The following is a 16,499-nucleotide window of genomic DNA, read 5'->3' on the forward strand; positions in this document are numbered from 1 at the left end:
TCGCCCGGAAGCGGAAGGAGCGGGGCCTCCGTCGGAAGGCTCTCCGCTGAGCCGCCCTGCGCGGCGGGGAAGGGGCGGGGCGCGGGGCCCGCGGAACAGACCGCCACGAGAAGGGCCGGCGCGGCCTGTTGGAGGACTCGCGGTGGGTTCCGAGGCCGAGCGCGGGGGTACCCGCGGGCACGGGGTGGAGGGGGCTGAGGGGGTCGTGGGGGCCTGGCCCCAGCTGGGCTCCTGCAGCCTCCTCCCCTCTCCCGGCTCTGGATCCTGAGCCGCTGCGAGCCCGAGCTTATGCAGGTCTGCTCGGAAGTAAGCCCCATTAGAGTCAATGGGGCTTACTCCCAGGTAAGTGTGGATAAGAGTGCAGTCCGTGAGCGCAAGCCTAGGCCTGTCTACTCGGAAGTAAGCCACATTGTAGTCAGTGGGGCTTACTCCCAGGAAAGTGTGGAGAGGATGGCAGCCTCAGAGCCCAATCCTATGCGTGTCTACTCGGAAGTAAGTCCCATTGTAGTCAATGGGGTTCACTCCCAAGTAAGTGTGGATAGGATTGCAGCCTGTGTCCTGTCTAGGCAAGCTCCTGGTGCACCCAGTCCAAAATTGCAGGAGTCCCAAAGATCACCTTTGGGTGGCATCCACACCCAACCCAAGGGTGAGGCGAGGGAGCCTCACTGGAGCTGACTGATTGACCTTGTCTCTCCTTGTCTTTGTAGCGGAGGAAGGAAGGAAGGAAGGATGGTGCAGGTCGTGGTGTCCAGGTGAGTCTCAGCTTCCAGCTGTGCTCTGGAGGAGGACGGGTATTCTCAGCTTTCCTTGCAGGCCAGCCACAGGAGAGTTGAGGATATCCTGCTCTCCCGAGGCTGGCCTGTAAGGAGAGTCAAGAATGCCTCTGCTGGATCCATGTGCTGCCACATTCATTTCTCCCCCCAACCAGATGCTGTTGCTCCCCCTGTCCAACAACTGACCTTCAGGGCTGGCTGCCCCAACGTGGATGCTTCCTTTTGCTGTCCAGGCCAATAGCCATTGGGGGATCTGCCCTCCAGGGACTATCCCCATCCTTCACCCCCTCTAACCCCAGCTGTCTGCTCACAGAGAAGGACCTGGAGGCCTCGCTGAGTGGGTGCTGATGGAGCTCCAAGGCGAGCTGGAGTCACGCCATGGGACCGGCCTGGCTGGAAGGCTGCTGGGGGACCTGCATTACACCAAAGAGGTGCGTGCCAGGCACACCTGACTCTGGTGGGGTCAGGGGGTGGACCTGATCTCCTCTCGGCAGCCTGAGCTGTTGCTTTCTCTCCCCAGGGAGTCCCAGTGCTCATCGTTGGCCACCACATCCTCTATGGGAAGGTTGTCCGGCTGGAGAAGCCCTTTGCTGTCCTCACCAAGCAAGTGGCTGCAGAGCCGAGTTCTGCCCCTGGCTACTTGGTGACTGCTCTCATCAAGCAGAAGTTGCTCTTCAAGACCCGCCCAAAGCCCATCATCACCAACGTGGCCAAGAAAGCTTGAGGCAGCCTCAGCCCTCACCAGCATTGGGGCCCACTGGGAGCCCAGGAGAGGACTCTACCCCACCTAGCAGCACCTGTTGCATCACTCAGCAGCCTCAGCTAGACTGTGTAGAACCCAGAGCCTTAATCTGGGCTATGTGACCCATGGTGGAGATGTCAGTGTTTTTGGGAAGGAGGTCAGGACCCTCTCTGGGAGGCTGTGTTTGTGGGTCAAAAGACCAGGGCCTTCCAGAGAGAGCCCAGCATCCTTCCCAAGAACTAAGAATGGAAGTGTGTCCTTTTGCCCAGGAGAGGGACTCGACTGGATATTAACATGTTGCTATAGGGCCCAAACTCCTGTCTCTGTAGGAGGGACCAGTGAGAATAAAAGGATAAGTGGGCCCAGGGCTTCTGGAGCTGGTGAGCCCCACTCTGTCTTTGCTCTCACTAACCGTTTCAGCAAAACCAGAACTGAAATAATTCATCTGGCAGTTTTCGGAACAGTGCTGGTGTTCAGCCCTCCCCATGGCTTCCTGCTGCCATCCTCCAAGGAGTTCCGTGTTCAGTCCTGGACCCCCCATTGCATGCCATTGCCTTGCCAGCTGCCAAGCAGAAACCAGGAGGCCCAGGCTCAGGTTAGCCTCTTAAGCAGGCAGAGCTTTTTTCACCCCTGGGACAATGACTTTTTAACCTGTCTTTCTGCTTCTTCAGTAAAGAACATGCGGGGGGGAGACACTCCTGGAGCCTAGCTATGGGTGTCTTTCATTTTTCTCTCTGTGTCCCTTGGCCCTTTTCCTGGTAACACATCCCAGTGAGTACCCTACGTGAGTGGATAAGAGAGGGAGGCAGCATTTAAGAAGTCCCCAACCACACAGCTTTGGCAACCTTATTCATAAGGTGTTTTTTTTATTGTAACAAACTTATAGTAAAAAAAAAAAACTTGAGTCCTTAAAAAATATGAAAAAGCAGGTAAAAAATAAATAAGTTTACAAATAACCTTAAGCAGTTGACTAGTATCATTACCAAAAGAGTACAAAAAATTCTACAAACCTTATCTTAAATAAGAGAAACCCAAAGGGATCAATGTAGAAAAAGGGGAGGCAGTGGGGTCCAGGGCCTGGGACCAGCGCAGGCTACACCAGCCAAAGCAGCATTTCCAGATAGTCGCCAAATGGGAGGAAGCGCAGCTGGAAGCGGGGGATGGAGGGGGCTCCGCACCTTCCATCATAGTGTTGGGGGTGGGCTTGAAGGGCTGTCAAGAGGTGCAGTGCCTGGGCTCTGACTGGTCCTGTCTCTAGAGCCTGCCTTACAAGTGGGTCAGGAGAGCAACCAGCAGATGTGCAGGTGCCAGTGAGCCCTGCTGTTTCTGCTGCCTCCCCCCAAGCAGGGAAGCCAAACAGGCTTCTCATCTGGGCTGCAATCCCTTCAAGCCCAATTTGCCTTCTAGGGCCAGCGAGTGCCCTTCCTGACTACCAAAAGGCATCATTTGGAACCTTGCCTGCCTCCCACCTAGCAAGAGCCTGGGAAACCAGCTGTTAGATCATTTGCCTGGAGGGTACACTGACCCCAGAGCTTGAGGGGACCAGCCCTTATTGCTTGCTTCCATTCAAGAAGGGTGCATACTGCAGCTCTAGGGCTTAGTATTCGGCAGGGTCAGCCTGCGGACTCTCCAACCCCTATTGCCTTCTGATCCTACATCACAGGCTGGTTTTCCAGTACCTGCCACCCCAGGAGAGGTAGGGATTTGCAGGTACAAAGGCAGGCATTGTTCATATGAGGTAGGGAGAGGGTGTTGTGATTTGAGTTAACAAGGAGGAGTGACAGTCACCTGAAGGGATAGCTTGGAAGCAAAGGCATTAGCAAGCCTGACCCTCAGGAACTGCGAGCACCAGGGCAAGGTGGACCTCAGCTGCTGGTTGTGGAAGGAAAGGGGGCCAGAGCGCCCCCCCGGCACAGGTGTTCCCTCACCCTGGGAGACAACGGGGGTGCAGCCCAGAATACCATTGCAGAGCAGAAGTCTGGTTTGTGCCTCTTGCGGAATCCTGAGAAGTGGCTTTGTTTTCTTTTGCACAAAGCAGCCACCTGGGCCTCCTGTGCATTTGGAGTCAACATTCCAGTTCAGAAAAAATGGCTCCCCCCACCCCAAAAACCCACATTGCATATCTGAAGCAAAACATGCAATGAAGCCAGTTTTGCAAAAAAGAGTGTTGGGTGCAGCACTGGAATTCTCTGGTTGCATAATTTTGGGTTCTTTCATCGGGATTATTTTGGCTCCCTTTCTTGATAAGGAAGGGGGCATGTCTAACAGATGCAAATGTATATATCACCCTCTTTGGTTTGGAGAGGAAGGCTGACAAAAATGATCTTTGGTCTAAGTGGGCTGGACAGAAAATCTTCAGCCTCTGCCCACCAAGACATTGACTCAAGCGAGGGTGATTTAGACCCCACTGTAGACAAGAGGGAAAGCCTTGAGGCCAAGCCCTGGGATAGCTTCCTGTCATAGGACTTCACTTAAGGGGTATGCGCACACCCCAAAGGCTCCCCCACACATGCAATGCAAGCAAAGGCAACTGGAAGTGTTAGGGTTTGGGGGGGGGGGGTTATGTGGTATCAGGTATTGTGTGGGAACTCCAGTGAACTTTTGTGATTCAGTCAGGGGTGTCCACTCAACTCTGTAGTCTAGCGAAGCCAGGTTGACCAAAAATCCATGCAGATGTGCTTGATTGTGCCACATGGTGTTTGGACACCTTATTCAGGGCCTGTTACTTCAGTCTGGGTGGAATGTTGTATTCTCTTACCTGCAAGGAGCAGCATGGAGGCCGAAGGTAGAATGCCAGCAGACAGGAGTGAGTCAACTAACTGCTCAGAAAACCACCCCCTAAACACCCCTGGAACGTTTGCTAATATTGCACTTGTACATTTTCAAAATGTATGCATCATGCTAAAATATTAATTTTAGAGGCTTGCTTCTCTCCCCCCCCCCCAATTGCCTACCCAAAATGGCAGAAGCTGTGACTTTCAGGGATCCAAATTCTGCATCAGATCCCATATTGCACAGCTGGAGCTGCAAAGTTGCAGGCCCCCTACTTGCACTCAGAGAGTGGACAGACAGATTTGCTCCAGTGTCTGAACAACCTGTCCACAGATTGCCCAATCAGCTTAGCAGCAAGCAAAAAAGAACAGGAGAGTAGGCCCATCACAGCAGGGTAGGGCTGCCCCCAGACCCAGAGCATTGTGCCAGCTGCAGCCAGAAACCCCATTAGCAAACACCCAACTCCCTGGTAGAGGAAAGACCAGAAGGCATTTTAGGGACTTGGGGCTGAGCACATAGAACCTGATCAAGATGCAGCTGGAGAGCTAAAGATGTGGTTTTGAGATTTGGCCCTTCCAAATCAGCACCACTGACCCTTGCACCTTTCCCCTTCCTCAGAGTTGGAGACGTAGTGTGGCTGTGTTGATGTAGCACCAGGGGAAAGAGGATCTGTAAGAGAAGCACCAGAGGGTTACCAGGCCCAAGACACAGGTTGAAAGAGGAAGATCACCAGCCAAGTTCACAGCATTAAACCCTTGTCCTTGGCCTGAATATCCTTTGAACCCTGCAGACTGGCAGCAGTAAAGCAGGCCAGTACCCCCATACACATACACAAAGGTCTAGCGTGACCCGCACAATGCAGGGTCTCTTTGGTGGTACGTAACACAGGCGTGGGAGGAGGACAAGAAAAGGTGGCCCCTCTTCAGAGCTCCAAAGTGGCAGTACTTGACCACTCCAGGTCTGCAGCTCTTCATCGAACTCTGTGCCACCAGCCAGCCTTGAACATGGCTGCACTGGGCAGTTGTAGGTATGGTTTGGAGAACATCCACACGCTTGGTATGTTCAAGACTTACTGGGCAGCCTGGTCTGTGACCTTTGGCCAATGGAGCATTTGTGCTCTGGACCTGGCAGCCATTAAATGCCGTGCATGTCTCAGGAAGTCTCCCTCCAGCTGCAGTGGTCCAAAGCAAGGAAGAGCACTTGGCCAGAAGCACACGCACTCTACCCTGCTTGTGGAGCTAAAAGACCTGCCCTTCCAACCAACCTCTTGGACTTTGGATGGCTGTAGCTCAAGTCCCGTTGCCTTGTCCCTTGAGGGATGAAGAAAACCTTGCATGTTCCTTGAGGTTGCATCTAAGCCAGGCACAGACAGGCTCTTTCTTCAGTCCGTCTCCTGAGATAGGTTATTGCTCCAGGCAGGGCACGCCCCTCTGATGTCATGTGCTGGGAAGATGGCCACGGCCTGTTCCTGCTGTGTTGGCGCCATTCTTCAAGAGGCAGCATTGCTTGCATAGACTGAAGGGGCTGCTTGGCAACTTTCCCAGCAACCAGGGCAACTTTCTCAGGAGGTGGGGTGGTTTCTGTACTGTCTTCTGGTGTAGCAAATACATGGGGTAGGTGGGTCCATTGCACAAAGTTATGGGATGGGAATTCTGTCTCCTGCCCACTCCCCCTGGTGTTGTCCAGAGCTCCCCGCACTCCAGCTGACTTCTTAGATGGAGACTTCACAACATGATCACATCCCAAGAAAAAGGGTGGGGCCAGCCCCTCCCCCAAGCTCCACAACAACCATGTGGGCCAAACGGCTCCCAGTCCTCAGCTCTGATTGCACTGCCCCTCTGCTCCAGCCTTGGCTGCTGCCCAGCCAGCTTCACACCTCCCCGAAGGCCAAGCTGTACTGCTCCTGAGGCTTGCTGCAGCGCCGGGCCACGATGGCTAGGTAGAGGGTGAGCAGCGCCACCCAGTAGCAGGCATAGAGAATGGCGCCTGAGATGAGGAAGACCAGCTCCGTGTCCGTGAAGAGGTCCTGGCAGTAGGCGGTGTAGGCCAGCCCACCCAGCAGCACAGCCACCCAGACAGACACAGGGAGGAGACCGATGAAGTTGACCACAATGGTCTTGCGCCCGGAAGTGCCCCAGCCTGACTTGGTGATGGTGGCAATGGCAAACATCTTGGCTGGCAGGAGGCTGGACATGTAGAGCAGGGCATACAGTGACATGAAGATCATCTCAGCATTGCCACGCAGGAAGCAGGCGTAGGTGGCCTTGATGATGCCCACCAGCTGCACTGTCAGCAGGAAGAGGAGGATGTTCCAGACACGGCCCCGGTAGAAGAGTTGGATGACTGTGGCGATCAGGAAGAAGGGGAAGAAGCCGGTCACCACCGACTCATAGGTCATCCAGAGGTGGTGCTTGTGGAACCAGAGGGCGTTGTAGAGCCACTCCCGGAAGTAAGACTTGCTCCAGCGTGTCTGCTGGTTGAGCCAGCGCAGGTACCGGGTGGGCGTCTCTGTCAGGCACTTGGAGCGCGCCGTGTACTTCGTCCGGTAGCCCAGGCTCAGGATGCGGTTAGTGAGGTGTCGGTCATCCCCAAAGCTGCACCTGCTCCCCAGGAACGTCTGGTTGTACCAGGCCTCCAGGAACTGCTGCAGCAGAGTGTTGCGGTACATACCCAGCGGTCCACTGATGCACTGGACGCAGCCAAAGTAGGACTGGCAGGCCCGCTCCACATTGAATGCCATCCAGTAGCGCACACTGCTCAGGAAAGAGATCCAAGAGTCGTATTTGTTCAGGATCTAGAGGGAAAGAAGGCACGACTGCTTGAGCAATGGGCTGGTGGGTACATCACATCTCCTCCACCATCCCCTTCTCTCCCCCCCAACACACGTTCCACCAGGAAGGTGTCAGCAGGCACAGGGCCCCCCCCCCCAGGCTGGAGGAAAGCTAGGGGCCAAACCTGGAAAAGGCCACCCCAGGGAGCTGTCTCCCCTTCCCCTGCCCACCCACTTCTGGCCTTGACGCACCTGGACATCTCCTCCCACTCCACCAACACGAGGGTCCTCCTCCAAGATGCGCAGCATCTCCACCGTGCAGGCTGGATCCAGGACGGTGTCCGAGTCACACACCTGCCAGGGGAAGAGAGCAGCTCAGCCAGGGTCTCTGCATTCCCATGGGGTGCAGTCACACAAACCAGAAAGTCCTTTTGGTCAACACTGAGTTGTTCTTGGGAGGAGAGGAGGCAAAGGGAGTAGGAGTGCCCTTGCTCCTGAACTCTTCTGTTTACATGGATATCCCTGAAACGGGACATTATGCCGCACTTTCTCATGTGGAGTTTATGTGCCATAGAGAAAATGTGCCATTTCCTCTCTGGAGAGCACAGCGTCCAAGAAGACAATTATCATAACTTCCTGAACACAAGAGCTCTTTGTGGAGAAAACGGGATGCCTCTACTGTGTGCTTGTACTCTAGATTACCATGTCAAAAGTAGGTGGCAAATCACATGGGGCAGAAAGGAGACTGGGGCACAAGCAGGCGTACTAGCTGAAAACCCTGTACTTCTGGTGCAAGGAGCAAAGGGAAGCTGCGCCCCAAGTCCACCACAAGAACCACATGGGCATGCACTGAGTTACCCTCCCTCACTCAGGGGGCCGAGACCACAATGAAGTGCTCCTTCTTGACCCTTGTTGGCGAGAGCTTCGGAAGCAAAGGCATGGGGGGGTCAAGAGGCAAGGAGGGTGAGCTTGTGATGGTGCAAGCATTGAGGAGAAGGACCCTGCCCTGCTCCCCCACGTACCCACCTGCACATAATCCACGGAGTCTCCCAGGGCGCGGAAGGCTGTGTACATCACCTCCCGCTTCCCGCCCCACTTTTGCATGATGCAGGAATAGGTGTTGTGACGGACCAGGTCCTGGATGTGGCGCATAGCCCTACGCTGGCTGCTCTCCGTCTCACCCTGGCCACGGGAGTGGAAGTTGCTCTTCCAGATGTAGCAGCCTGTCTGGTCAGAGCCCATGACCTCGTGGAAGATGTCCAACATGTACCGGTCATCCTCCCCGCTTCCATCCACCACCATCACCACCTTGAGGCCCGGGAAGGAGATGCGCTGGACAGATCGCAGGCACTTGCGCAGGTAGTCGGGGTCCTCCTGGTAGGCAGCGATGCAGAGGGCCACAGAAGACTGCAGCTTCATAGGGCGGCCCTCCAGGCGCATGTGCCGGTGCTCCATGAAGGCAAAGAGGCTCTGAGTGAAGAGGTGGAGACCCAGGATGGCACCATAGAGGCCGAAGGAGAGGTAGTGCTTCTCTGTGTGGATGAACTGGTAGCCTGTTACGTAGGCAGCAAGGATGCCCCCCAGCACCACCACCGCAAAGAGGCTGGTCCCACAAACACGCAGGGCTGTGGAGAGACTCACTGGCATCTGCAGGAAGGAGGGGGGAGAGGCTTGGTTAGGGGGTTTCTAGGACATATGCAAAAGGTCCAGCTGGGACAGCCCCCCAAGCCGGCACCTTTGTAAGCATTTACATTCCATCCTGATTTTCAACCTTTCTCATCTTATGGCACACTGACAAGGTACTAAAATTGTCAAGGCACACCATCAGTTTTTTGTCAATTGACAAGGCACACCATGCTGTTGGTGCAGGACTCACATCCCCCAATGGCCCTACTAATAAATGACCCCCCCAACTCCTGTGGCACACCTGTAGACCATTCGCAGCACATCAGTGTACCACGGCACAGTGGTTGAAAATGGCTGCTCTAAGGTGCTCAAGGCACCCCATGTAGTTCTGCCCCCCTCCACCAATGTCATGCTCACAACTGTCCTGTGAGGCAGACTAGAGTGGAGGGAGGAAGAGAGCAACTGGCCCCATGTCACTCTAGGAGCAAGTTAGGACTGGAGTCTAGGCTGCCCCAGTCTCTAGCCTGCCATGCTGACAGCTGCATCATTCTGCCCTGTGAGGAGCAATGGCGCTGCCACATGCTGGGCAGACCCTTGCTCAACTGAGCCCACACTGCCTGCTCTGACTGGTAGCCGTTCTCCAAGGCCTCGGGCAGGGCGAGGGTGTTCCAGCCCAGCTCCCTGGCAGCCTGTCATCTGGCCATGATGATGCCGGATGTGGCGCCTGGCACCAGGGCTCTGCCACAGAGCTGCAGGTTCGCCCCCACATCCTCCTCTCCTTCATGGCACACAAGAGCCCCCTGGGGCCAGAGCCTGTCACAGCCTGCTCTGCAGCCCATTTGCACAATTACCTCAAGGAGGAACTCTGTGTGCAGACCTGCCCAGTCGGCCTCTGGCACGAGAGGCTGGCACCCGGACTTGGGAACATGCAGTGAGCCCCTGAAGCCTGTGTGGCGTGTGCCAAGCAACCATGCTTTCCGGTCGGAGTTGGGGCTCCTGTGGGGCGAGGGGGGAGCGGCCTGGTCCCAGAAGGAGCTGCTTCACCCAGCTAAGCAGAACTCTTTGAGGGGGGCTGTGCTCCTGAAGGCTGCTCACTGCAGCCCAAGTCCAGGGAGGTCTTCTGGTGAGAGGAGGGGTCACCTATAGGCAAAGCCCCCCCTCTCCAAGCAGCAGGGAGCCAAGGGGGTCAGATCCTGGCCAGGACCCTTTTCCACTGGTTCCAGAGGTTTCCACTGGAACCTCTCGCCACTGTCAAACTGGCTGAACACCCTCCCAGATGCTGGGGGTCCAGATAGACTAATTGGACTAGTGGTGCCCCCCTCAAAAAGGGCACACCCAACTGGGCCCTTCGCACCACCCTGGATGGGAATCGCACCACCCTCAGCTTGGAAATAAGTCTGTGGAACTCAGTGGGACTTCCTTCCTTGCAAGAAGATTGGGCTGTATGGACTCTGGAACTCGCCACCACACAGTGGCGGCTCAGGGCTTGCGGGGATGAAGGGGGGACCTCCGCCCGGAACCTTGATCTTCGGCCACACACACATGGCAAACCCGACGGGGGGGGGGCTGGAGCTGCTATCTGGCCCCCCCTTCCCTCCCCGAGCGAATCTGAAATGCGGGGACGGCAGCAGTTGGGCAAGCCAGCCTCCCCCAGCCCCACTTAGAGCGCCAGCCGCCCCTTCTATGCTCGGCGCCGTTGTGCAGACGAGGCCACCTCGGGGCATGTACAGAATGCCCTCCCCTCCGGGAAGGGGGGGGGGACGCGTCTCAGGCTCACCAGTTCTTGCGAGGGGCTCGCTTAAGAATCCCTTACCGAGCCAGCCAGCCAGCCAGCCACGCACCCACCCCGGCCCTGCTGGAGAGACTCACCGTGCTGCGGTTCCCGCCCGCTCGGCCCGGCGCGGTGCTTTTACGGCGCACGGAGGCAGCCGTCGACCCAATCCCAGCCCCGATGGGGAGGAAACGGGAGGGGGAAAGGCGCCCCTCTGCCCGATGGGGGAGGAGCAGAGAGCGGCCTGCCTCTTCCCCTCCCGGGCAGGTGCCACCTACGCCCCCCCCCCAACCTCGACGGGGCTCCCGCTGGCCTGGACGCTGCCGAGAAGAAACTTCGCCAAAGAAAAGGGAAGAGTAGGAGGGGTGCCAACGCGGAAGCCCCCCAGGACAGAAGGTGGCACCCCCCCGCGGGCTCGCTTGGGAAGCGGCAACCTGATCCAAGGCGCGCCGCCCCTCCCTCGGGCAAAGGAGGGCCACCGACGGAGTTCAAGGAGGCCCGCGCGGAGGCTCGGGGCCCCGCAGCCGAGGGAACTCTCCGGGTCGCGGAGTTTCCATGCGGACAGCAGCCGCTGAATTAAAGATGAGCCTTGCAGCCAGCCAGGCGAGGGCCGCGCTCGCGGAGAGAGGAGCGCGCAGGAGGCGCTGCGCCAACCAGCAGGCTCTCCGGGACTGCACACCTGAATGCTGCACACGCCTGTCCTCCACAGGCTGCTAGGAGCCCCCTTCTTGGAGGCGTCCTCCAGCCCCAAGAACAACCTGAAGGTGGCCCACATCTCCCTTTGTGGCTGAGATGCTGCTGGGCTGTGTCTCCCCCAGGCCAAAAGAGAACTTTTGAGCTGGGGTTGATTCCTACAGTTTGTTCTTTGTGGGGGGGGGGGGGGGGTGAGAGACAACAGTGAACATCAGTGGTTCCCAAACTTTTTCATCTGGTGGTTCCCTTGACATACTGGGCCACTAGCCACAGCTCCCCAATAGGGGTACAATCCTATTCATTTTATAGGGTGGCAGGTTTCTTGCAAGGATTCCATGGGGAGCCGCAGCTCACAGTATGGGAATCACTGGTGTACACAGTCACTCTGAAAGCTACAGGCATGTGATGGATTGATCTTTTCTTGGGGCTCCCTAGTTGTGCAGGTGCACCTGACAGGAGCTGACAAGTTTGGGGGGCAGTCAGTCACTGTCGCTGTTGCTGGAACAGGCCTCCACTGGAGAGGGGCTCGCCCTCTGTTCAGAACAAAAGGGTTTTAGAAAAGAGGAATCCATTGCACAAGACAGACTGGTTTGTGGTTATAGATAAGCAGGAACACAGATCTGGACACAGGAGCTGCACGCAAACCCCTGTCTTAGCAGCCAAGTCCTCACTTGCCTGTCACCTACATGCACCATGCAAATCCCCCACAGCCCTTGGGACCCATGCTGTGAAACACTATGATACCAGCCCTCCTCCTCTGCACAGTCCAACTTCGGCTGCACAACCATCACAAAATAAAGAAAGGCTCTCTTTGCCATGGCAGGGCTGCTCCCGCATTGCCCCACCCAGGGGGTTCCAAGTCAGATGGCTTCAGCACCTCCTTATCAGGCACAGACATGGGTATTCTTTGCTTCTCAGACCTTGTCCTCTTTGCTTCACAATATTGGGGCGCAAATGATTTGCTGACCTGATATCGGTGTGGCTTTGCTCAGGCTTATAAAAGCCACCTCCTTGGTTCCATTTGGCCAGGGAGTTGCCTCCAGACAAGGAAACTTTTGTCAGCCAGAAGAGAGCCAGGCCACTGCCATGCCACAAGTGGCTATCATAGGTTCGGGTAGGAAGGTGGTCTATAAAATATTTGCCTAGGCTAATAACTTCTCTGCTATTTTTACATTCACAGTATACACACCGTTCACACCAAGAACTGCCTGTTTTTTTCGGATGTCCTATTGTGCTGGTCACTCTAGTCACATGCTTGGCCTTACTGGTCACATCTGGAGAGAGGGAGGGATGAGAGAGAGAGCCCTGCTTGCAAGCCAACAATCCAGGGAGTTGCAGAGAAGAGGGACTGCCACAGATTCAGAAGCAAACACCAAGATTTAGCACCTTACACCCCAAGAGCAGACCTAGAGCTCTAGCCCACGCAGGCGGAATCTGTGATTTGGCTGCCTGACACGAGGACTGACCAAGACAGGCAATGGAGGCAGGCGGAACAGGCCTTCATCCTCAGATCCAGCTCACGCTAGGCCAGCAGCACCTGCCTGGATGACCTGATCCTTGAATTCCTTGATGTTCTGGCCAGACCCGAAAAGGGTTTTTGTTTTGGGCACCTTAGTTGGACTAAAGGAATGTCGGGGAGAGGTTATTTCCAAAGTGTCAGTCAGAACACTGAGAAATGTGGAAGATGTTGCATGTGCTGATTTCCAGAAGGGATTTATTCGTTCCCAGAGGCCAAGTATCACAATAACAGTAGTGTTAATAGCACACCTTGGCTTCCCACATAAGATGGGAAGGACCCTGTTAAGCATCATCAAGGAAATGAAGCTTTGGACCTGCCTTACTTGGCCCACCCACCCACCCACAATCCATTCAAGCTTGTGACCCCTGGATTCTGAGCTTCCAAGCTGCTGGAATTTGGAGCCTTGAGTGAACCTTGTGACCTGTGGGCTCAAGGTTACAGGTCTTGCTCAAGGGACCCCCCTAGCCCCCTCCTAAAACCATAACAGCTAGAAATGTACAGAAGAACATTAAACTGCTCCAAGGAAAGAACCTGTCATGAGTTCCCCCAGCTTACTACACACATTTTTCATCAACATGCACATGCACGGCAGGAAGCAGACCTCGCTAGTGTCCAGTTGTCTCAAGAAGCAAGCCAAGCCGCACTCTTCAAGGGAAAGTGTCTCACTCCCCAGCCCAGGGTCACAGGACAACCTGGGCTGAGACAAGAGGCTCCTGGCCCCAGATTCATCGATCCCGGAAACCTTATGCAGGAGCAAAAACTCAGCCACCGTGTCCTCAAAAGGAAGCACCATTAGCCAAGCCCCCACACCCCACCCATTAGCCTGCTTGTGGTCATTGAAAGTGGGAGGCCTCCATGTTCCTGTGCAGGAGGCAAATCCACACCCCTCATTTCCTGTGTATACCCAGTGGGCCACAACTGAGGCATCAGAAGGGGGCCTGAACCTATGGGAGGTGGTGCTGTGTGGCCCCTCTGCCATTTTTGTCCCACAAACTGCTCCGGGGTGGGGGGGATTCTAGAATGTGACCATGCTGGCAGATGAAAACAAAACCTCCATGCCTCCTGCAACTTGCTTTCAAGTTCAGGTACACTCATTTCCATTTTCACATAAAGAACTCATGCCTGGGAAAGGGGGGCTCCTGATAGAGCTTCCAGTGGGGGTGACTGTGGAGGAAAGGAACTGGCCTCAGGAAGGTCTGGCAGATCTCCTGCTCTTCAGGTCAGGACCCAGAACTGTGCCTTCCTTTGCAGACTGCCCCACCACCACCACCTTGGACTCCACAGCTTTGCCCCAACTTAAACACAACCTCCCTTCCTCCAAGGAATCCTGAGGCTTGTCATTTTGTGAGGGCCTTAGGAAGGCTGGAAGTCTCTTTGCAGTGCTACATATGCTAGGAGGACAGCCATGTCTACACTGGAACCATACAGTGACAGAGTCTGGAAGCTGGTTTGACATTTGAAACATAGGTGCATGTCTGACCCTTCCTCCTCCTCCTCCTCTGCCTTGCCTTCTCCTGCCCTCACTTCCCAGTACTAGATTTGGCATTTGTCTAGTGCTTTTTGAGTGTGCAAAGTGCTGCACGTTCTAACAAAAACCCTGTAACTAAGCACACTTTATCTGTGGCCTTACTGCAAATGAGAAAGACTGAGACTGAGTGGGAAGGCTTGCCTAAGGCTCCTTTGCAAATTCATTGGGGCAGGATTCAAACCAGAGAGGTCCCAATTCACAGCTCACCTGCTACACTACACCAGCTCTTATCAACACCACCCACAGTCAGAAGGCTTTTAAAGATGTGTGCATGCATTGGGGAATCTTTGGCACCCAGGGTCACCAACTCTGATTGAAACTATCCCTGGACATTCCCCCCCCCCCCAATAAATACTGTTGGAGATTTTTGGAGGCCCAGAAAAAATCTCCAGGCGTGTTCCCAGGCACTGCCTGAACTTTTCCTACTAGGTCTTCCTTCCCTGCCTCCTCCTCCCCCAGCTGCTCCTAGCTTCTCCTGCTCCCTCCTGTTGCAGTGAGCCTGCCAAACTACAAGCCACTAGATTTCAAAGAACATCTCAAGATTGCCTTCCGGTTGCAAGAGTTACAAGGCAATGCTGCTTTTCAGGACATAGAGGCACAGAGTTTGGTCACTCTTCCTCCCCTGCGCCCAGAAGAAACTCAGCTGCTTGGCCCACAGGTGTCCCATGACCAGAGGCCAGAGCCAGTTATCCAATTGCTTACTGTAGTAATTTGAACAATAAGTTGTATGTTGCTTCGCTGTAGGTGTGTCCCAGGACACGCTGCAGGAGTGTCCATTTTACAGACAAGAAAGAAATGAATCGGAGGTAGTAGTTTGCCCAAAGACACACCGTGAGTCAGTTGAAGAGCCTGGCACCCAGGGCTGCTTCTCGTCAACGTCCCCTTCCCCGTCCTCCAGGTGCTGGCAAGGACTGCAGGAGTGACTTTGGTTAGCAAGGCTGTGCTTCAAATGGTCCAAGGCCACCCTCCAAGGCCAAAGTCAACCCTTTGGAGCGTGGAATTGTATGCACCCCTCCAGGATCCAGTCAGATAAGCACCCTTCAGAGGAAGGGGGGGGCAGCCCAAGACCCACAGAGCTGCCAGGAGCAGCACAGCGCCAAGGCGCCCTCTGGGGGCCCCAAAAGGCTGCTGTCCTGTGGTCAGGGCTGAGCAGCAGAGTCCCCTTCCGAGTGTCAGAGCTGCATGACACACCCCTCCCCCCATTTTTTGCTGGGGTTCAGAATCTCAAAGACAATGGAGTAGCATTCTCCGCCCTGAAGAGTCAGCTGGGAAAGGACCCCAAGTCCAAAGTCTCTTCCTCTGTGCTGGACCCCCAAAGGCACCAGCAGCAGCTGCTCTGGGAGGACCACCACAGGTGCCTCCCTGGAGCCAGAGAGGAGCCCAGAGTGCCACTCAGGGACTATGGGCAGAGCCCCCCCAGCTTGCCCTCTGTGCCTGAAGCGTTCCAGAGGTGCTGCTTGCCTTCCCGGCTCTGCCATTGTGAACCCCGAACATCGCCCCCCTTACCTTTCGATGCGAAGGCAGCTCCCCGTCACGGCTTCCCTTCTGGGTGTTCCGCCTTTCTCTGGAAAATGGGAAGGGAAGGGGAAAAAACACACGCCTTGTTCAAGGTGGGACCAGATCCCACCCCCACCCCACCCCCCCGCACAGAAATCGCCTTGTTTGCAGAGGCGGAATCGCAGCCAACAAGAAAAGAGACTTTTCATTCAATAACCTTTGGCTGGAGCGAGTGTGGGGAGGAGGAGGAGGAGGAAGAGGCAGAGCCCGGCAAAATCATCGCAGGGCAGGAAAGTACCCCCCAAAGGGAGGAGGGAGCGGCCCCCCGCCAGGGAATCCGAGGGACCCCCGCCTCCCCCGGGGAGGGGAACCTGCGGCCACCTGGCACTCCCCCTGCAAGGACAATGACAGGTTCTGAGCCGCTGCTTCTCCTCCTCGGAGACCCCCACCGCCCACCCCCAACGCACAGGCTGCACAGCTATTCCTGGAGTCGAGAAACAGCATCGCGCAGCACACCCAGGGAGCTCTCCAGGGGCTGCTGTTCGGAGGGGCCCTGGCGCGATCCAGGAACTTGGAGGAAGCGCTGGCACCCACTTCTGCCGGCTTTGTGTTCGCCAGCAAGGGGGGGGGGGGCAGGCAGGCTGCAGCCGAGAGATGCTGCCCGCCCGTCCAGTCCCCGAATTGTCATCGCTCGCTCTGCAGCGTGCTGGTTCGTGGCAGCCTGCCCAGCCAGCACAGCAGAAGCGCCCTGGGGTTGCCAGCGGGGCTCCCTACCAGCACCTGGTGCTGCCCCATGGAAGGCCTGGAA

The 16,499-nt window shown here is 56.0% G+C and overlaps 2 protein-coding genes across 3 annotated transcripts; one reads left to right on the top strand and one right to left on the bottom strand.

Moving 5' to 3' along the window:
- The first annotated feature begins 34 nt into the window (after positions 1 to 34).
- Positions 35 to 2,471, top strand: CHTF8 (chromosome transmission fidelity factor 8). Of its 2 annotated transcripts, none has more exons than XM_066637425.1 (4): positions 35 to 142; positions 708 to 752; positions 1,087 to 1,204; positions 1,294 to 2,471. In XM_066637425.1, exons 2-4 carry the CDS (start codon positions 730 to 732, stop codon positions 1,495 to 1,497), a joined length of 345 nt encoding a protein of 114 aa, XP_066493522.1. In that variant the 5' UTR covers positions 35 to 142; positions 708 to 729; the 3' UTR covers positions 1,498 to 2,471. The 2 variants fall into 2 exon arrangements, with proteins under 2 accessions (XP_066493522.1, XP_066493521.1); XM_066637424.1 differs by lacking the exon at positions 35 to 142 and adding an exon at positions 229 to 342.
- A 3,686-nt stretch (positions 2,472 to 6,157) lies between these two features.
- On the bottom strand, positions 6,158 to 15,754 carry HAS3 (hyaluronan synthase 3). The gene is made up of 4 exons (XM_066637501.1): positions 15,701 to 15,754; positions 8,084 to 8,704; positions 7,310 to 7,411; positions 6,158 to 7,081 (listed from the first exon to the last, which is right to left on the bottom strand). Exons 2-4 carry the CDS (start codon positions 8,702 to 8,704, stop codon positions 6,158 to 6,160), a joined length of 1,647 nt encoding a protein of 548 aa, XP_066493598.1. The 5' UTR covers positions 15,701 to 15,754.
- Positions 15,755 to 16,499: the final 745 nt, after the last annotated feature.

This window comes from Tiliqua scincoides, chromosome 9 (genome assembly GCF_035046505.1).
Source record: "Tiliqua scincoides isolate rTilSci1 chromosome 9, rTilSci1.hap2, whole genome shotgun sequence".
NCBI lineage: Eukaryota > Metazoa > Chordata > Lepidosauria > Squamata > Scincidae > Tiliqua > Tiliqua scincoides.